We start from the raw sequence: 20,926 nt of genomic DNA on the forward strand, positions 1-20,926 counted from the left end.
AACTAAGAACCTAAGTAGTAAAATAGATACTTACCAACTGTATGAAATGTTGATAGAATCCTCAGAATTCCAGTCAAAGGGAACTTCTGTAGAAAATAAATAAATCATCATAAATAATACTCTCTAGATGGTACCAATTCAACACATTGTGACTCAAAATAAATACACTTTTTGGTGGAGGATCCGGCTGTGAATTGGTTTACATAAATGTTTTTATCTGTCAAACACAGCAGAATTGTTCTAATGTGTGACAACATGATCCTCATGCTCTGCACAGATCCTGAACATGTGTAATTCTAAATAACCGTCTAGTTACCTAGTTCAGGTGATTTGCTGAGCATTAGCCAAGAAGCCACCACTGTTAAAGCTAGATGACCATTAGCATAGTTTATCGAAAAGTAAAAACACAACCCTCCTAGTAACCACTGGAATGTGTTAATTAGTACGTTTCATGTGTTCAAAGGTGTTTTTAGAAGTAAACCTAAAATCTTTATGCTAAGCTCTGCTAAACTAAGGACCTCCATCGTCGTCCAACTACGTATGCGACACAAGTACGCTAACCTCACAGATGAGCTCATATTGACCAAATGGTAAAATCTTTAATGGTTTAAAAAGTGACAAAAGACAAGTTTCCATTTCTATAAACATCCTTTATTGGATATTCGGACTCCCCATTTCTGCCCACCTCTCCACTTCCTCAGAAGAGTCACTGATTTGGGCTCCAGTCCAGTCGGTTACGTGACGCCACTTCCATTAAAACCCTTCATTTCCAACACCGACGTTAACAAGAACAAACAACGGGAAGGTTTGTTGATGGACAGACCAATAACACAATCGTATATAAACACATTTGACCCTGGTAGAAACATCGATACCGGTGGGTAATTTTCCATAGAACATTCAAAAAAACATTTGTTTTTGTGCCTCAAAAAAACGACATTTCAGTTACACATTGTTAAAACACACGGCTCCTCAAATAGCAGACAAATAAATCAGTTCCTTGTGCTGATCTTTCATCCATTCACTTCACACACCTGAAAATCATTCACATACGCAGGTCCGCATCCTTCTAATAATGACCAAAGTGTCCTGGAACACGGAGAATTTACAGATAACACCGCCTCCAGTCGGTTTAACCGACATTTTCCATGTTTTCAAAGGCCTCCATGCACATTCTAGTGCGCTAGGTCAATTTAATCTTCACAATTTTGGCACAAACTTCTACATTTTCCCACAAAGTCGAGTCTCATAAAGAGAAGCATTAGTCTTATAGCTGTTTTTTTGTTAATTATGTTTAATTGCCATCGTTAGCATGATATGATGAGGAGACGAGTTGCTGTAGAACCAGTGATAAGTGAGGCAGAAATAATCCATCATGTGATTCACATTCAACTGTCAAAGCAATTCTCCCTTCGTAAGACAAGATGAATGGGTAACCAATATATGCCGAGCTATGCTAACTGTAGTCAAACATCTTAAAAGTGGTTTGAATACTCTTGACTAACTTTAACTCTCAGCAGGTTAATAAGGACCAGAGAGTCATAATTTGATTTTAAAGACCTTAAACTATTGACTTGAGCTCCACTGGGAACAACAAACAAGCATCAACCCGACTATAAATGTGTTTTTGGCTTTTACTTCCAGTTCTTTTACGTTCAGTTCTACTCTTTAAGGCACTCGCTGGCGGCAGAAAGAAGCAAGAGTTGTCACAGAATTATGAAAATCAGTCATTTTAAATATATTTGCAGACTGATCGCATGTCAGCAACACAACCAAATTAAGCAGGTGAAATTTGAGATTTCTAAAAATCAGAACCGGCACATAAAACATCACATTTCAAGTTTGTTTGTTTTTAAGTACCCCAAGACAATTTAATAACCTATCATTCACTCCCCTTATTTCTACACCCTTTAAACAAACTCTACCCACAGGAAAAAGAATCATTTCTTGTCATTTGGCACCAAAGTGGCTTCAATAGCTGAGACAGAAATGCCCACAAAGAAGCTTATTGGACAGAAAATTAAGAAAATCCTAGGATAGTTTGATTTCGTTGGCGTATCTGGAGGTCGTCTGGTTTAACAACGCAGCCGCCGCCTCAGGGTTCACTAAGTCACAATTTAAAGTTTGTCAGAAAACTTCACAGGAAGGGGAGGGGCTCATCATCCAACCGACAAATGGGATAATTAATCCGATCACCACTCAAGCACTGCATAAAGTGCATCTTCTGGGCTCAGAAGGCAAATGATGATATAAAAAATAAAGACTATGATGAAGTTAATATATGGATGGGATATGTTTGTTTTCAATGGATAATCGAGACCAAAATGAAAGGAAACATCTATTTCTTTTGGGCTATGGGTTTTAAAAAGTCCTTTCTGGAACATTCAAACCAAAAAAATCAGCCTTCAACATTTTTGGAGCTTCATATAAAGTGACCATATTGGCTTTAGAGGATTTCTTTAATCACTGAAATCTTTACTATAAATTCTGATCAAAGCTGAAATTCATTTGGAGGCAACATTAAATGTTTCAGCTCAGCAGTGGAGGAGTAGAAAACAGTAACTGGATTTTAATTTAAGTAGAAATTTTGGTGAATTGTTCCTTTAACCTGGTGAAGGAAGTAAAATGAAAGTGTGTCCAGCAGTCTGGAACTAAGAATGTCATTAATTATTAATAACTGGATTAAAGTACCTTCATTTTAAATAGAGTTAAACCTTTCTGAAGTATCCATGGAAACCATGATGTCATCGACAATTACGTGTCGAAATACAAAGAAAAGCAACGTAACTTTGGGAGTTTGCCACATAACAGAAATTAAAAAAAATACAGGACCAAATCACACTTAAAAATAAGTGTTTTACCGCTCAGATGACGTGATTGGGCAGTCATGTGTTTTCACAGAAACACACACACACACACACACACACACACACACACACACACACACACACACACATACACAGGACATGTTGTTTTGGACCACCCTGGTTAACACTTTATAAAACTATGTGGCACGAATCAGTCCATTTAAATGATTAAATGTTGTGTATGGAAAAAAAAAGAATAAACAGAAATATTCAGCTCAGTGTCATCTGCATAGAAACACATGAAAACATTTGACCATCATTCTGGTCTATTTGCCTTTAGAATTTTTGACTCCACCCATCGTACCCTGATTCCACTCTTAAACTGTGCCAACAAGACACAAGACTCCTGATTGGCCGGTGGCGTGTAAAGTGTTTTCATTGGTTGATTTTAATTTGAGCTCGCTTGAAAGGCAAAATTTCATCCAAGCATTCCGATGGGATGAAAACAGTTCTGTTGCTGACGAGGAATCAGATTTCCTGATAACAGGAAAAATGATTTTGAGTCAATCGGAAACAAACCAGCCGTTCATCCAGAGTATTCACCTCCCAGCTGTCGTAATGGAAAGATTGAGCAAAAAAAGAGTCCTGGATCAGCTGGATGTCCGACCCAACAAAGAGGCTAAAGGAAAATATTTGGTAATGTCTCGTGACTTCAATTCAAAGCTCTTCAAGCTTCCTTCATCATGTGGCACTTTTTTTTCTCCAGTTCTTATATAGTGGAATTCAAATGTGATGTAAGGAAGCCAAACAGAGAGACAGCAATGTCGCCATTAAAAAAATAACTCGTATTTCAGCGCTTTCATCTGCAGCCATCGTCATCTGGCTGTTGGTGATATTTGACTCGTGTTGCTAAGCGGAAGGATTTATCTGTATGGCGGGTTCCACCTCTCTGGGCATATTGTAACCCTTTATTCAAGTTCTGTATTCCTTCCAGCTCCTTTAGTCCTGTACCTCTTCCCCCTTTCGTCCTTATATTGCAACAGCTTCTTGTGGCGCCCCGAGCACATCCCACTTCAATGGGTTCAAACATTCTGTTGAGTCCGCGAGCTGGTCCTCGTCTGAGTTCTTAAGTGGAAAACCCCATCCGGTGTTTTAGTCGCTGTTAGCTCCTCCCCTCGGCCCCTTCCGGAGGTCTGAGGTCAAAGGTCAGTGACTTTGTTCTCCAGGGCAGCAGCGATCTGTTGCAGGCGAAGGGTGAGCTGCTTATTCTGGGCTGCTGGGTCCTCGTCAAGTGACTGGATGATCTGAAGAAGACGTTTTAAACGTATTTATATAGCTCATTTACATAACATACATATAACACACACATATGTTGTGAAATGTATTGTAATCCTACCACATCATAGTACTTGCTAGCGTACTGGTACAGTTGATGTAAGGCCACCTGTGTGCTCAGCTTGTCAGTGTGTTCCTACAGAGCAGAAAAAAATACTAACACAGGTCAAATCACCTGCAGCAGAAGCATCTAGAATGATTATATTTTACAAAAATGACTCTCATATTTGTTTTAAAAACCCACAAATCCAGCAGTCATGTTCTTCAGTATCAAACATTAACCCTTAAACATGTCCTCATGATGTTCTCAGGTCCCCATAAAAATCCTGTCATAAACCGATTGTCGGGCCCCACTTTGTCAAAAATACGAGTACACACACACACACACACACACACACACAGCGTGAAGGCGGGGCGTACCCGGGACACCTCAGCGAGGTGTGTGTTCATATCCTGGTCACTGACTGGAACCATCTGTCTGATGCCCTTATAGTAACTGGAGACACACACACACACACACACACATTAACACTACGTTGGACTATATTCTGTATGAAAAACAAGCAGCTCTCTCTATGAACTCACTCGTCCACCATCTTCTTGTAGGTGGAGATCTCCTTTGCATAGAGCAGCTTGTTGCTGGGCGACTCCTGCAGGCATGAAGAGAGCAGAAAAACATTTGAAGATTAATTCTCTGGGTTTTCTTGATCATCTTAATGAGCCTAAACGTATGTTCAGATATTTTACGGGGGCCGTCGTCTCCTGGACGCTACTGTGCTGTTAATTATCATCGGTCTGAGGTGTTCAAACAGTCCAGGGTTCACTTTGTGATTAAGTGCTGTAATTATCTCCTCTGCCGCCGCCTGTTTCCGCCAGCCGGCCGCTGTCTGGTGCCTCTTTTCTTTCCTCCAGGATGGATTCAGAATCCATGCAGAGAGCAGACTGAACAGGAAGAGTGGGAAACATGCCAGATTGACAGCTGGGGGGTCAGAGCTTGCGTCCCTCACTGGGTCTGCCATGTTTCCACCGCTGGTTTGTTGAACGCTGAGTCAAAACAGAACCATTCAACTCTGGTCTGTATCCAGGAAATTTTTTTTCTTTGCTATTACATAATAAACCAATTTTCACGAAAGCTGTAGCTGGATTGATGTTTTAGCCAATCACAGCAAAGTGGGGCGTGGCTAGTTGTCAGAAAATGTTAAAGTGTCTGCGATGAAACAAATCACAGAACAACCTGCCTGGGATGGTTGGAAGTCAGCCAGCGATAAGTAACTTTACATCTATGGGTAAACTGAAGACAGGAAGAAACGCAAATAAAAAAGTAAAATCTACTTTAAATGCCGGTGCCTCCTTCAGGACGGGAGTAAATCTGCAGCAGCGTCTTTAACTGACCCGGCTGAGCTTGTGCTCCGTCTTGGTGCAGGCGTCCATGAAGGTCTGGGCGATGACGTGCAGTGAGGCGTCCACCACCTCCGTCACGTGGACGTCGAACACGAAGTGGGGGTTCCTCAGGATGTTCACCCAGAACCTCAGAGGCAAGCTGGAAGGGGAGGGGGTGCAGACAGGAACACCAGGGGGGTGTTAGAAGAAATAAGTCCCGCCTCATCCCTGCTTGTTGTCATGGTAACAAAACCAAAGCGAGGGAAACGCACCTGTTGGTCTTCCAGATGTGCAGCGTCTCCTCGTCCACGTTGTCGTGTCGCAGCGCCTGTTCGTCTAGGAAGTCAAAAAAGTATTTGACAGCCGGAGGGACGACAGAACTCGAACACAACACGCTGCGGAAGAAGTCATCCACGAACTGCTGCAAAGTGCCCTGTAACACACACACACACACACACACACACAAAGACATGATTTCACCCGAAGAGAAAAAAATGTCGCTGGATCGAGAACCATAAATGACACTTTTATCCCCAGCTTAAAATTGCAACACCATTGCTAATGCGAACGCCGGGTGATTTTTACCCAATATGCCCCCCTCAAAAAAAGTACCTGCCATCAAAATATGTCAAAATATATCAACACATGACAAATTAGACTGAAAAATTTGGAATTCGAGAAGAAAAAATTCCTAAAAAATAATAATGATACTGGATTTTTTTTTCTCGGGTTAAGTCAAAAAGCGGGAACTTGTCAACCCAACTTGTGTTGGTGCTACGCCGCCCCCTAGAGGATCAGCCTGCACACCGCCACTCTGTCAAATGTAAGGTGAACTTTCTCGTGTTGTAACCTTCTCGAAACGCAAAGTAAACTGGAATAAAACCCATCCCCTGAGCTAATTGGCTATCCTTGGACTCCTGCTAACTAGCCTCATGCTACTAGCTCCTTCTCAGCCCTGCGGAGCCGCACCTTGACGGACAGCAGCCTGGTTAGGTAGATCTCTGTGATGGCCTTCGTCATGGCCTTGTCCTTCATGCTGCCTCTCTTGGACTTCACCTCGTCGATCTCGTCCGCCGGCCTCACCAGGTGGAAGGTGTTGTCCTCCTCCAGCAGCGAGTTCTCTGCTCGCGACACAGACAGGAGACGAATTAAAACCTCCACGCCACCATCTGTTAAATATCATCCTCGCTGCTCGTCTCTAATATTTACTCAGGCGGGAGGACGTGGAGACGCTCTGCTGCCTGTTTAATCTGACGTTAAATATCTGACCATTAATTTTTGTTAGCTCTATTTAACGCAGTCCACTTCAAACAGGTCAGACGTGAAAGAACCCACAGTGTGTGGATGATTTCTGAACCTTAAATATCAGAAATCTTTATGACAGATTGAGAAGAATTCTTCAATCAGACATTCACAAACTGTTTTATGTAAATAAAATGCGTACTCTCTTCGTAGCTGTCCTGGTGCTGGTGGAACGCCTGTGTGTGCAGAACTTTGGACAGAACCAACGTGGCGTTATCCCGAACCTGCAGGAACAATAACCATATTATAATCACTTGCAGGAAGTCCTCCAGATACAAACATTTGACTTACAAACACTCGTAGATACAAACACCTGACTTATGAACATTCGTAGATACAAACATCTGACTTATGAACATTTGCAGATACGAACATCTGACTTATGAACATTTGTAGATACGAACAACTGCACGCCGTTTTATCCGACTACTGTAGTTCCTCTTTCTGCCACAACCCCGGAAGCATTCGGCTTAAAATTCAACTTACGAACAACCTGTAGTTGTGTTCGTAGGTTCAGAACTACCTGTATAATAACGTGTATCAACTCACAGCTGATTTTATGATGAATACTGCTATTTATTTGTTGGGGGAGGAGCCTATGTGTGGTCAGAACAAACAGGAAGCAGCGGACCGGACTCACGTTGTAATGAGCCAGCGTGTTGAGCCTCTTCCAGCGACCTTCCTTCTGGGATGTCAGATCCAGATCCGACAGGATCTGACCCGTAGAACCCGGACGCCACTCTGTGGACGCAACAGAGAATAAAGCCTTTCAAAATAATAGCAGAGAGCAACTAAAAGGAAATGACTCGGTCTGACTTCCTGTCTTCAATATAATCTTTATGGATTAAATATTTAAGTGTCTTTATGTCAGTTTTGCGATTCTTCAGTTTTACATTGTAGATTTTAAACATGTTTGATTATAAAAATAAAACATCTGCTTGAAATGCTAATAAGAATATAAACATTTAGTACCCAGAGCGACGGTCTCCACCTTGGGCCTCTGGGAGTACGGCAGGTTTCTGTACACCTGATCGATGATCTTCTCTTTCACCTGGGGGGGCCGGGACATGATAGCGTCACCTGGTGTTACCTGTGCTAATGCTAACAATCACACCTCCTTCACAGGTACCTGAGTGATTGTGTCACAGTTCAACACCTTCACCGGCGTCACGTCTGGCCCCTCCCCGTGCACCAACACCTGCAGAGTCTGACATCACAAACACACCTGTCAGTCCACGATGCGTTCAGGACTGTGGTACAGTTGGGTATTTCTACCGCAAAAACATGTCAAATAATAGATAGCTGGATAATGTCAGCTTGTTAGCAGCTCGGGCTCAGACGATGAGTCATCGGAGCGAGACGTGACATTTGAGTGTCAGGCAGATTTTATCTTCTTGGTGACACAGAGAAAACGTCTCCGGTGGCGACAGGTGAACAAATCAAACGTTAAATACAATCACTGATTTGATCGGGTTTGAAAATTCAACAATAGATGAAGACAAGAAAAAATGTCAAAGGAGAAGCAGCAGTTTCATGAGGTGAAACAAAACGAGTTTAGACAGAGAAAATGGAATTTTGGGCTACACCTACGAGTTCTGCAGTACAGGTAAAGCTAAGATTACGTCATTTGCAGTTACGTCATTCTCGATTATACTTCTATTTCCCAAAATAATATACAGAAAAATAAAAATTTTATTCTTTGTTTATTTTAACATTTTATACTGATGACACTCATCTGTACATGAATGTTATACTCTAACAAACAAATAGTCTTGGGGGGTAGACCCAGAACTAAAGTCTCTTCTAGAGGTGGTGGAAAGTACAGACTGGAGAATACAGGTAAACCTCGGCTCACGTCGATTATACGTCAGTTTTCACAAAAATACCGTCTGCCACAAATATTGGAATCATAAAATCAATAGTAAACCGTTAAAAACACATAATATGTTACTGTACAATAAATCAGAATAAAACATTATTAGCCAATAGCTAAGAGCAATTAAATTTTTTTAATATACACTGCGCCCTCGTTACTCGCGGTTAATGCATTCCAATAACCACACGGGATTGACAAATTCTGCAATAGAGCGACAAACTTTTATTTACAGTAATTTAAACGTTTCTGAACCCTCCCCATAATGATGTTAAACCGCCTTCTATCTGTATTACCTTTTCCCACACTCTGATAGACCGTTTAAAGCACTTTTCCGTCTCATCTTCAGCAGCTAAAGACGAGACAGAGACGTTTTTTCTGTACTATATTGAAGAATAAAACCGAAGTGATGTGTTTTTGTTGCACTAACCAGGACAGCGTACTCCACGTCGTCGCCCAGCAGCCCCGTATCGTTCAGGGTGTACTTGGCTTTCTTCACCTTGGCGTCCACCGGGCCTTTCTCCACCTGGTGCTTCAAGGCCTTGAACAGTTTGTATAAAGGTTCTCCTGCTGTGTCCTGAAACAAAGACCAGAACCAGGGTTTCTCCTTCTTCTGCAGTTCTTTAAACGTAACAGACGTTTGTGGTCCAGAAGAAAGAAGAAATGATTCACCCTGAGGAACTGGTAGAGACAGATGGACATCCAGTTGCAGAGCATCCTCTCCACCACCGTCTCCGACCTGCAGAACGTTAGAACCTGTTTTATTATCTCGGACTCGTATCTACTCATCGTGAGCGTTGTTTCCTCCACCCGCCCACCTCCTCAGCATGAGTTTGGGGTTCTTGTTCTGCACGTGTTCATCCATCATCTCCAGCAGCAGCGTCCTCATGATGTCGGTGTAATACTCCAGCTTCCCGTGCAGCGCCACCGTCAGGAGGGAGGCGAAAAAACCGCGAGCCCGGGCGTTGAAGTCGGGACGGCTCTCCAGCGTGCGGATGAACTGGAAGCGGAGGAAACGCTCGATTACGTGAAAACACTGCAGAAGAAGAAGAGGAAGAGGAAGAAGGGGACTCACGTTGATGAGGAAGGTTTTGCTGTTCAGCAGGTTGGAGAACTGGTTCAACGCCTGAGCCACGATGGCCCTGCGGCCTTCTGGGATTTGTAGTTTTCTGGTAATCATGGCATCGTTGGCGCCATCTTTGGAGGGCAGGAAGAAGTTCCGGTCGGTGTAGGTTTTGTAGTCCAGGAAAGGGATCCGGGCCTCGCTCAGGTCACTGGTGTGGTCCTCCATCTCGATCATCAGGTCTGAAATAATCATCAGATGATTAATTCTTCTTCCTGCTCTTTAAAAAACCAAAACCAGACAAAAGAACCCAGAAATCCGTCTTAAATATCAGAGATCTGAACGTCCATCCATTAGAGCGTCGGCCTGGACTCACCAGGATTCAGGAATCCGTATCAGCTGGAGTAAATTACATACTCATCACCAAACACAGGGTCCAGTCGAGGCTTCATTGATAAAATAGATTTATTATTCAAGGGCTTCCAGCTCCTCTACTTAATCCTGCCTTTTAAATTCCTTCTGCGCGTTTCCTGGATTAAACAATGAGTCGTTTAAACACGTTAACGCGTGGACGATGACGAGCATCGCTTTATTATATTATCGTCACAGAGGTTCGAAGAAAGACTGTTCCTCTGGAAGACAACATAGATGTGTTTGAGTCAATCCACTCCTGACGTAAAGATTTTTTTTTAGCTTTTTCCTAATTTTATTCAAGACAGAATTTTTTTTAAATTTAAACAATAAAAGCACACCAAAATAGAAAAACAAACACAAAAAAAAAATCAGTTTGAAGGAAGTTAGCATATAGCTAACATGTCTTAGCATGAGCCACTCTTGTCAAGATGCTTGCCTCGGTCACGTGACTACCTTCTTAAAGGAGCCGCTGACACTGTCACTGGATAATCACTTAACGATGGTAGAAATCCATTAGCTTCTAGCCTGGACTGTAACATTAGCATTGGCTTCAGTCTTTCAGTGTGAAATCGTGCTTTCAGTTGCTACTTTTTCAACCTGGATGAGGAGCTAGCATTAGCATGATTATCTGTTAGCAGGAAATTAAACGTGCTAAATGGTTGCTGGTTAGAAATGACTAAAAACTGCACATTAACAGGCATGAATGCAGAAATGAGCTAACTTTTATTAGCCTGCATGCTTCAAACGTTGTACAAGGCTCCAGGATTTCCTTGAATCAGACGATCTTTGATCGGATGCACCGTCGGATTACGGTTTGATTGATTCTTCCTGCTCATAAAACCTCTCTGGAAGCGTCCACTCGGTAACAGAGCTGTCAGATCGCGCTGCAGACGCTCCGGCGAGCTCGCCAACAGGACCTGGAGGGAGGTTTGTGATGTTCCGGCCCAAAGCCGTTCTGCTGAATCGCACTGGCAGGACTTCCCGTGATGAGGAAGAACCGTCAGCACGGAGACGTCCTCTGATCCGCCGACGCAACGCCAGACAAGATGCTGACAGAAATACCGTTTGGCTCGGACGCCAGAAAGCTCCGTGTGGTTTGGGGGTTTACTGGACCGTTGTGTTGTGGAGACTGAGAACGTGCCAACGCTATAAATACCTGACCAGAATATAATCACAGCAGCAGCTGCAGAACCAAATAAGGACGAAATCAGCTGCATGTTCGCTGCTCGACTTCAGATATTCAAAGAAATAACACTTCAAATCAGGCTTTGACGTCCTACAAGGGGTCGGTTCACACTATCTGTGCCCACGCCACAGTCATGTGACCTCCCAGCTGATCGTACCCGTGAACTCTTTCTTGCAGCGATCTCGGACGCTCTCCTCCAGGTTCTCCAGCTGGTGTTTGACCTTCTCGTACTCCCGTTCCGCCTGCTGACTCTTCCTTCTGTCGGACGAAACCCAGAAAAAGGTGCAGGAGATCTTAAAAAGTTCCGTTTCAGATAATTTCCATTGAACTTTTTTGGGTTATTTGTGGGTGTCGTCTCACCGGTAGCAGTAGATGGACACGGCGATGAACAGCAGCATCGGGACGATGACGGCCGGAATGATGATGGCCAGCGGAATGTCGTCTTTCCTGGCGTAGTAGACTGAACCCACCATCCACTCGCCGTGACCGAACTTCACCTGGAGAGACGACATTGTGGTTCCTCGTTAGAAGGTTCAGCTGGAGAACCACAACGCGTTTTGTTTGTTTGTTTGTTTACCACGAGCTCCAGGAGGTCGTTGGTCGTGTCTCGGCGCTGTCGTTTGGACCGAGCTCTTGGCTGTGAAGAAGGAGCCTCCAGGATCAACTTATCATCCTGGACAAGGAGGAGAAGAAGAAGATTGGAATTTCTCAGAAGATTACCTGAACTAGTGATTGATTTATTGATTAGTCTTCACTTCAAACACAAAGGAGCTCAACGCATCGAACTAATTTTATTCAAAGCTGTTTAAATCAATTCGCTGGACTTTTAAGAAGGTTTCTTGAAGACGTTTCTCCTCTCATCCAAGAGGCTTCTTCACCTCTGGTGTAACAATGAATACAACGAGAACTGAGTTGAAGTTTAACTTCCTCACCTGCAGGATGTTGACGTGACACGAGGCGTCTCCAACGAACGCCTGAGCCTCTTTGGCCGTCATCGCCTTGGCGAAACCTCGACCCTGATGAGAACCAAAGAGAATGAAGCCAACGGACCAGGAGATGAAGGTCGGCGCCGCTGACGGGACCTGGTTCCTCACCGTCACGATGATGATGCTGGTCTCCGTGATGACGTTCTTCTGGAGCTTGTTAAAGGTCGGGTCTGGGTGGTAGTCGAAGTTCTTCAGCTCCTCCATCACGTTGTCCAGCTGGAGGACCGTCTTGAGGGATTGGCCCTCCAGGCTGGCGTTAACCGGCGGGGAGTAGAACTGCAGGACGGTGTCGTTCTTACTCAGAGCTCCCTGGACGAACTGGGGAAGAAGAGCGAATCAGACTCGTCGTGATATCCTCCCCATCCAATCAGAATCGGACTCACTCACTTCTACCAGGGCGGCGTCCTGAGGGAAGTCGTCGGGGGAGGGCAGGACCTTCATGGTGGCTCTCTGGATCAGGTCGAATCCGTTTCCCAGAACCACGATCTTTCGCCCACCACTTAAGACACAACCAGTTGGAATCAAACACGAAGCACGACGTCGGTTGATCGTCGGTTTCAGGCGGTTGCAGACAACCCTCACCATAAGAAGCTGCCCTTGGGGTAATAGTCTGTGACCTTGGGGTTTTCGGAGTACTGGAACGCAGCCGGGACGTCTTTGGTGGTGTTTCTACCATATTTGACGGTGACGGTCAGCTGGTCGGACGGGACCTTCTGCCCCCGGTATTTCCCTGTCCTACAGGTGATCTGAACACCGAAGGACAGTCTGAAGAGGAGGAGGATGAAGACCATGAGGAGAGGCTTCTAACGTCCAGCTGTTCATCTCAACAACATCGCTTACACTTCACAGGAGACTCCGCCCACGGTGACGGCGATGTCTTGCTTGGTGGCAGTGTCCAGGTCCTCCCCCAGGATAGTGATGGTGGTTCCTCCGGCGGCCGGACCCCTCACCGGGTGGACAGCGACGGGTTTGGGGTCCTGGGGAGAGGGGGGTCAAAAAAGAACTTCTTGGACTTATTTTTGCTTCATGTTTTGAAAGTGGAGCAAAAACCAAGAGAAGAAACCAGAAGGTTCTCGTTGTGACGGTGAAGTTATTCGTCCAGAGACTCAGGACAACTTGTTGGGAGCAATTTTTAGAAATCTAATCTTACTCCTGAGACAAACTGCTTATTTTTATTGATTAGACTTTATTGACTAAGCTTGAAATCATGGCAGACTCCATGGTAATGAGGAAAGGGAATAATCTCGATATACGGTCAACGTCAAAGTTGGCGTCAAAGTCTTTGGTCGGACAGTCTTGGGTCGTACAGTCTTGGGTCGTACGGTGTTGGGTCTTACAGTCTTTGGTGTCACCAAAGACTTTGGTTTCATAGTGTCTGGTGATACCAAAGGTTTCGGGGATGCCAAAATCTTTGGTGATACCAAAGGTGTCTGACTTTGGGTATTAAAGTCTTTGGTGTTACAGTGTTCGGTGACACCAAAGTATTTTTTCTCAAAGGTTTTGTTTTGGTGTCACCAAAGCAGGATAACGGTTTCGGTTTCCTCAATGACGTCACTCAGTTAAACGTCCTCAGAGTCCAATCCAAACATTGGCCGTTTGCCCGCCTGTGATGCTGTTTCTGAACAGAAAACATTTTGATATCCAATCAAAACACAAATCATAAATTGAATTTTAAAACACATTAAATTGAATTGATTTCGTTCCATCTGTCCAGCAGAAATGAATGATTCCACCACATCTAAACTGGAGAACAGTTTAAAGATAATTAACTCTGATGTTTTACAGGAAGCTAAAACTAAAACCACCACTAAACTGACACGCAGAGATTCTACCAGCCTGTGTGCTGGAGGAATATTGATGAAGACGGTGGAGGGTGATGAAGTACACCAGCTGTTCCGATTTCACTGGAAGGTTTTGTGCACCGCTGACAAATAAAACATGACGGGATATTAATTCTCAAAATTTAAGAAGTCAATCTGTCTGGAGCGTTAAGACGGAGCAGCAGCGTGAGAAGGAAGGAAAGAACGAAAGAAAAGGGGAATAACGAAGGTCTGAAACCAAAGCAAAGAAGTAAAACCAGTGAGACATTCAGTATTTAGTTTGTTGTCGTTCCAGATTAGTTCTTGTTGTTCTGAGACAGCGGAACGAAAACACAAGAACAAACGTCCCCAAAGAGACAGAGTCGTAAAACCCAGTTGGACGTCATACAAAAACCAAACCAGGGGCATAAAGGTAGCAGCGACTGAAACACGTCTGGTCCACGAGACAAAGCGGGCTTAAAGACAGCTGCACTGTTTGGCAGGAACTCACCAGCAGAGGAAACACGGCTAATTTATCAAGCTTTACAACAACTACGGATAAAACCGAGAAGCTGCTGCTTGTAGAGCCGAGAGAGAAAGATCAGCGAAGCAATTCAGTGTGAAACCCTTTATCAGCGCTGGAAATTCATTAAGTTGGATATTAAAATGTCACAAAAGACGAAAAGTAAAGTTCACATTCATGGTTTGATCTGATTATTACGCCAAAACCTCACATTATTCAAATTACAGTCACACAGATATCGTGAAAATATTCCACCAACTTCTTTTAAGAACTAATCCAAAGGAGAACCAAACCACCTTAAACCTGGTGATCCATGTATGGGCATGGGCGGTGTCAGAGGAAACTCCTGACACACCAATCAGGGGTCCAATCCGGACCAGAGACCAGAACCATTTAAAAGCCGGTTCCTCTGAAGGTTCCTAGGTTCAATCTGGGGAGCCACCTCGACCTATCGTCAATCTGTGATTGGGTTATTAGCTTGGTGGGCGTGGCTCAACCTGAAATAACTGATGATGTAAGCCGGGCTCATTTGATAAATTCAGAAATTGTAGTTTAACTGTCAGACGTTTGTGCTGTTGAAGAAAATGAGTCATTCTGGCCTCAGCGCTTGGTTATAATTAGCTTTGATTCGGCTCAGTAACAAGAAATATGAAAGAAGAGGATTTAAATGAAACAACTGGGTGTATGTGGGGAAATAAAACGGAGCAGCAGGTGAAGCCTCCTCGTTTTGATCAAATTTGTTTTGTTTTTCTATCCCGCCTCCTTCGTGGCGGCGGTGAATTTGTATGCGGAGGTTATTTTCACGCGCCGCTGCTTTTTAAGGGAGCAGAAGACCGAGATTCTACTCCGACAGAACCTCTCAATGATCCTGGGATTTGATCTCCGGGGGACTGGAGCCGTCGTGTCACACCGCATCCCGCATCGCTTCACAAACCGTGATGAGGTGTGTGCCGGTTTGAGGCGAGAGACTGAACGTGTTTTAAAAGCTTCTTGTCGCCGAATCGAGACGAGATAAACAAGAAAACAAGATTATTTTGAACAAACAACAATCAGGACAGGAAGAAAACCGACGCACGAATACAACTTCAATGTGTTAAAGATGATTTTGATTTCGGGACAACTGATGGGAATACAGGGGCGTCATCAGCGTAGAGCATGAACTGGGACTCACCCGATAGGTGAAGACGACCTGGGACGTGCCTCGTCTTCCTCCCTCCACCTCCACCTCCACGGCTCCGCTGTGGGTCGGTTCAAACGGGACGTCGTATGGGGGGACCCGTTTCGCTGGACCGATTTCACAAACCAAACTGTAGACAAACAAGGAGGGATAATTAGCTTAGCTCTGGCTAACCATTTGTTTATTTTGATTTATTTGTGACATAAAAGGTTGAAAAATCCCTATTTGTGAGGGGAATAGTTCAAAATGCAAATATTGTTTTTATAATTGTGCAAATATTTACACAATTATGAAAACATTTATCACCTGCCAATAATTAAAACTTGGGTTTTAACCACTTATAATTGGTTCCGCCCTTTTTTTTACCTCCAATCACAAACCTCCAGACGATAGCAGCGGGTTACCTGGTGGAGACGGAGTATCTGTCCTCCTGGTGGACGCAGTCCACTCCAGCCACCGTGATCTTCTTGATGTCCTCCTTCTTTATTCCCATGTTGGAGCCTTTGATGGTGACGGCGATTCGGCCGTTCAGGGGCCCGAAGCGAGGGACGATCTAAAGGAGGACAGGAAACGGACGTGAACAGGAAGTTGTCCAGACAGTCTCGGTTGGGCTTCAAACAGTTCCAGGACTGTTTCCAGGAGCCGACTCCTCCAGGTCTTGTGCCCTCCGGGTTCCAGGACTCACATCTGTGATTTCGGGGTCGGGGCACCTCGCCGGCTGCGGCGCCGGGCACAGCTCCCGGTAGACGCAGGTGCGCGTGGCGGCGCACCAGACGCAGTGGTACATGGCGTCGGCGTGTCGACACAGGCTGCAGTCGGCTCTTCCCACCGAGCAGTTGTAAAGAACGACTGCAGAGGAAGAGGAGAGAGCGCATTAACATACACCACACGGCGCCACATCCTCGCACTTCACCGTGTGTGTGTGTGTGTGTGTGTGTGTGTGTGTGTGTGTGTGTGACGGCCACACACCAACCTGTCAGGGTGCTGTCAATCTTCCTCTCGGTGTCTTTCTCCTTGATGTGGAAGGAGATGTTCACTTCCTGCTGCTTGTCGTAGGAGAACTGAACACACAACAACAGGTGGGTTACAAACAGTTGGGTTCAGGTCCTGCCTGTGAGACGAGGCTGAGGGAACAGCGGCCTTCAACATCCTGTATCGTTTACAGGAAGGTCAGTTTGGGTTTATGTTGACTTTGACTGACTTTAAGAACATTTAGGATGAAATTAATCATGTAAAACAAAAGTCTCGTCCAATCCGGTCGTCTCAAGTTAAATTTAATTTGCCGTTAGCTGTGCCTGTTAGCATCGCCGCTAACGATAACTCCCCCTTCGTAAAAGAAACGACGCCAACTTTTTTAGAGAAACCTCAGCCGTCCTTCAGAAAACACATCGCCTTGCCAGCATCCTAACACACACACACACACAGTTTGAAGTATAACCTGATTGATGGGAAGCGACGTGTGTGTGTGTGCGCTTGAAGATAGATAAGAAAAAACAAAAAAGATCAAAAAGAAGAAAAAAAACTCATGTTGAGACAAACACTGGATAACGAGGACACACACACACACACACACACACACACACACACACACACACACACACACACACACACACACACACACACACACACACACACACAAGGAGGGTGTGTGAGACAGAAGCTAAAGGGCTAACAGACGCTGCTGTAGTTGCGTCCGTGTCCATTAGGGGGCGCCATCAGACACACGTGAACTGTCGTCTGTGTGAGTTTAACTGCTCATAAAACTGAAGGGGAAATAAATCAGAAACTTCATTAAAATAAAACCAAACACACAAAATAAATAAAACAAACAGAAGTGAGACCTGAAATGTTCATTTTCTCACAAATTAGCCGCTAATGATGAGCTAATTGTCTAATTATCATCAGCCAAACGCTTCCTGGTTCGGCTCCAAGTGTTTCACAGCCTGGAAAACAAACAGATTGGAGGAAACGTCGGATAATAAAAGAAGGAGAACATCTTCAGCAGCACTGAAGGCTTTTATTCATGAACAGTGGTGCAGAAAAGCGGCTTTAGAGTCGCTTCAGAGACATCTTCATCCCATCGCCCGCCTGGATCCTATCAGAACGACGTCTTCCTGCTCAGCACCACTTCACGTGGCGATCATGAGATGTTTGGAGATGTTTGTGTGGAGAATCAAACCAACCTGGTAGCCGCTGAAGCGGAAGCGGGAGCTGCTCTGCTGCTCCACCCCCTTCTCTGTCAGCTTCATCAGCTCCGTCCCGATGGAGAACCTCCGACCCTGGGGAAGAAGACGAGCGTTAATAGCAACGGATGCTAACCTGATGATGCCAATCTGAGCAGCGGCGGTGGATCTCACCGTGTAGATGTCCAGGTTCCTTCCCTGGAAGCTGACGGGGATTTCGTAGCCGACAGGGATCAGTGGCGGCTCCGGGGCCTCGAACTGAGGACATCTGTCAGGCTGGAGTGCAGAAACAAACACCAACGAAGAAGAGTCACGTCAACAAGAATCCAGCGTCTAACAGATTTATCTGCAAATGATTTTCCTGATCCACATTTTGGAAAATAAATGTTAAAAAAAACAACAACCACGGTTTTATTAAAGCCTGAACTGACAATTCAAATGAGGCGTTTTATAATTTAAGACAAACAGATGCTTTAAACTGTTGTTTTTCAAAAAAGGTGCCAATCGTTTGTCTTTATTACCGACTGAGAAACAATTCTTTTGTTTCACAGAACTTTACAGGAAATTGCAAATAATTCAAAATTTTCTTAATAAAATTTAATTCTTTTCCAAGATTACTCCAAAAAACTAAAAGATACACACACAAAAAGAAAAAAGGATTTCATCGTTCTGAAGGTTCGACCGCTCCGATTGGAGTCACCATGGTAACGTTATTGTTTGCATCACATGATGCACAGTTCTGAGGTGGACGACAGGAACGATTCAAGAAGTCAAATTTTATTTAGAAATGATGATGTGAATAAATTGTGTATGATTCTCTATTGTTATTGGTGCAATTTAAGCCCCGCCTTTGTCTTTTGGCCACACCCCCAGCTCTCAGGTTTAATTATTTATCAACAAAGATTGACATGATGTCCAAAACATACAACACTATCTATGTCAAACGTTTAAATTTAACGTACACACACACACACACACACACACACACACACACACACACACACACACACACACACACACACACACACACACACACCTGCTGTGGTTTGATGATGTGTCGTCCGTCGACGCCGTCGTCTCGGTCGCTGCAGGTGTGATCCTGAGCGTTCCACTGACATCCCCACTCACTGGTCACACAGGAAATACACCTGAAACACAACACACACATCTCACACCTGGCTTCACCTGTAGTGTGTGTGTGTGTGTGTGTGTGTGTGTGTGTGTGTGTGTGTCTTACGGTGTGTTCTGGTTCTTCCTGACTGTAGCAGCACAGTTGTAGAAGTGATATTCTCCAGACGTCACCTCGATGTGGTCATTCACCAGAACTTTGACCGGGACGGAGACGTAATCTGAACACGCACACACACACAAAAACACACACACAAAAACACACACACAAAAAATGAATTTCTGTAAATGATGCAGGATGTTGAAGACCTCTGTTCCCTCAGTCTCGTCTCACAGGTAGGACTTCCTCTCAGATACCAAAAGAAAAAAACAAAACTACAGTAATACGATTTTTTTGAAAGATAACATAAATTATAATGTGAATCACTAAATTAAGATGATTAATAATCAAATTAATTTGTGAAAATCAAGGCTACAGCTCGCTTCGCTCAAGACCAGGTCCGTCGTTTGAATTTAAATGCTTTATGTAGTATTATGGTCGGGTCATTCCAACCTAACTGAAAGCGAGGCGAGTGTACCCGTATGACGAGGTTCAGCCACGAGGTAATCAAAGGGATTTACTGTACATGACTCAAAGTTAAAGAAACACGAAGCGACTTGAAAGGAAATATAATTTGGATTTACGAAGCGCCTCCGAACACGGGGGGCTATTAATAATAGTGTGAATGAAACAGATTAAACGGGAGTGCAAGGAGCAGCTGTGAGGCCAGATACCAATACCAGCACGTTTGATGAATACAACTTATAGGCAATCGTTTCTTTTCAATAAATACAACAGAATATACGACTCTCACAAGGCAGCTATAAAACAGAAGCAGGAAGTCCCTGAAAACGCCGCCTGTCAGACACGACTGAGGGCAAACGACACACAAACACCTGGCGTGGAGGCGTGGCCACCTACCCTGCTGGTCGGGAGTGGGCGGGATCTCTATGGGATCGGGCAGCGAACATGTGACCAGTACCTGGTCGTCGTAAACCATCACCGCTTCGCTGCTGAAGGAGCCGAAGACGCAGCGCAGCCTATCAGAGGGCAGGATTCTGGGGTGGGCGGGGACATGGATGTCCACCTGGAGGAGGATACAGAAAGACTTTTAATTATCTGACATCCAAATAATTATCACAAACAAAACGAGTCATTTGTCTTGGAGGGAGGGGATCGTTTGTGCAGCCAACAATTTAATTAAAAAGTGGCGGCATTAGCCTGCTATTAGCGCACAGGCTAATAGCAGCTTAGCAGCTAGCACAAATACGACGACGTGACGGGAGCTCCTGACCACCACATGTACTAAAAAAACTAAAAAACATCACTCCAGGTTGTTTAGAATTAATTTTTGTGTTCTGGCATTAAATATTAATCACATAAATTTTCAGTTTTCTGAAGTTGATCACGTACTTTTCCACGTCTGTGATCCGTAAACCAACTGTGATGAAAACGTATTTCACAAAATCGTGTTTCAAAAAGTTTTTTTTTTTTTATTGAACGTAGTCAGAAATATTTTGTCAACATCAGAGAATCAGTTGTAAATGTGTGTGTGTGTGTATCATTGATATTCCACCATGGTGTTCAATCATCAGCTCCTCATTACTCCTCGCTGACCTCGACTGTTTTAATTTCACCACAAAAGTTTGAATTCTAACTTTGTGATCTCGGTAAGGGAAGCAGCCTCGGCGTGAATCCACCAGAGACGCTCCGCTCCCGGAAAGACTGTA

At 44.3% G+C, this 20,926-nt stretch overlaps 1 protein-coding gene across 2 annotated transcripts in view; it reads right to left on the reverse strand.

Annotated features, from left to right (window-relative positions):
- Positions 1-629: 629 nt before the first annotated feature.
- Positions 630-20,926, reverse strand: part of LOC137589071 (plexin-B2-like) — a 78,303-nt gene continuing 58,006 nt past the window's right edge. For both annotated transcript variants that reach the window (XM_068306520.1, XM_068306521.1), the window contains exons 11-42: positions 20,118-20,283; positions 19,266-19,377; positions 19,065-19,176; positions 18,203-18,304; positions 18,029-18,124; positions 16,819-16,906; positions 16,531-16,694; positions 16,250-16,398; positions 15,840-15,975; positions 13,187-13,323; positions 12,929-13,111; positions 12,734-12,845; positions 12,455-12,664; positions 12,293-12,376; positions 11,938-12,033; positions 11,721-11,857; positions 11,518-11,618; positions 9,773-10,002; positions 9,516-9,697; positions 9,370-9,436; positions 9,128-9,274; positions 7,954-8,031; positions 7,797-7,875; positions 7,465-7,565; positions 6,967-7,048; positions 6,492-6,643; positions 5,795-5,955; positions 5,535-5,682; positions 4,728-4,792; positions 4,563-4,638; positions 4,204-4,278; positions 630-4,111 (exon numbers count right to left, since the gene is read on the reverse strand). In XM_068306520.1, the coding sequence (XP_068162621.1) occupies positions 4,007-4,111; positions 4,204-4,278; positions 4,563-4,638; positions 4,728-4,792; positions 5,535-5,682; positions 5,795-5,955; positions 6,492-6,643; positions 6,967-7,048; positions 7,465-7,565; positions 7,797-7,875; positions 7,954-8,031; positions 9,128-9,274; positions 9,370-9,436; positions 9,516-9,697; positions 9,773-10,002; positions 11,518-11,618; positions 11,721-11,857; positions 11,938-12,033; positions 12,293-12,376; positions 12,455-12,664; positions 12,734-12,845; positions 12,929-13,111; positions 13,187-13,323; positions 15,840-15,975; positions 16,250-16,398; positions 16,531-16,694; positions 16,819-16,906; positions 18,029-18,124; positions 18,203-18,304; positions 19,065-19,176; positions 19,266-19,377; positions 20,118-20,283 (3,933 nt within the window). In that variant the 3' untranslated portion in view covers positions 630-4,006. The remainder of the gene's footprint in view (positions 4,112-4,203; positions 4,279-4,562; positions 4,639-4,727; positions 4,793-5,534; positions 5,683-5,794; positions 5,956-6,491; positions 6,644-6,966; positions 7,049-7,464; positions 7,566-7,796; positions 7,876-7,953; positions 8,032-9,127; positions 9,275-9,369; positions 9,437-9,515; positions 9,698-9,772; positions 10,003-11,517; positions 11,619-11,720; positions 11,858-11,937; positions 12,034-12,292; positions 12,377-12,454; positions 12,665-12,733; positions 12,846-12,928; positions 13,112-13,186; positions 13,324-15,839; positions 15,976-16,249; positions 16,399-16,530; positions 16,695-16,818; positions 16,907-18,028; positions 18,125-18,202; positions 18,305-19,064; positions 19,177-19,265; positions 19,378-20,117; positions 20,284-20,926) is intronic.

This window comes from Antennarius striatus, chromosome 22 (assembly GCF_040054535.1).
Source record: "Antennarius striatus isolate MH-2024 chromosome 22, ASM4005453v1, whole genome shotgun sequence".
NCBI lineage: Eukaryota > Metazoa > Chordata > Actinopteri > Lophiiformes > Antennariidae > Antennarius > Antennarius striatus.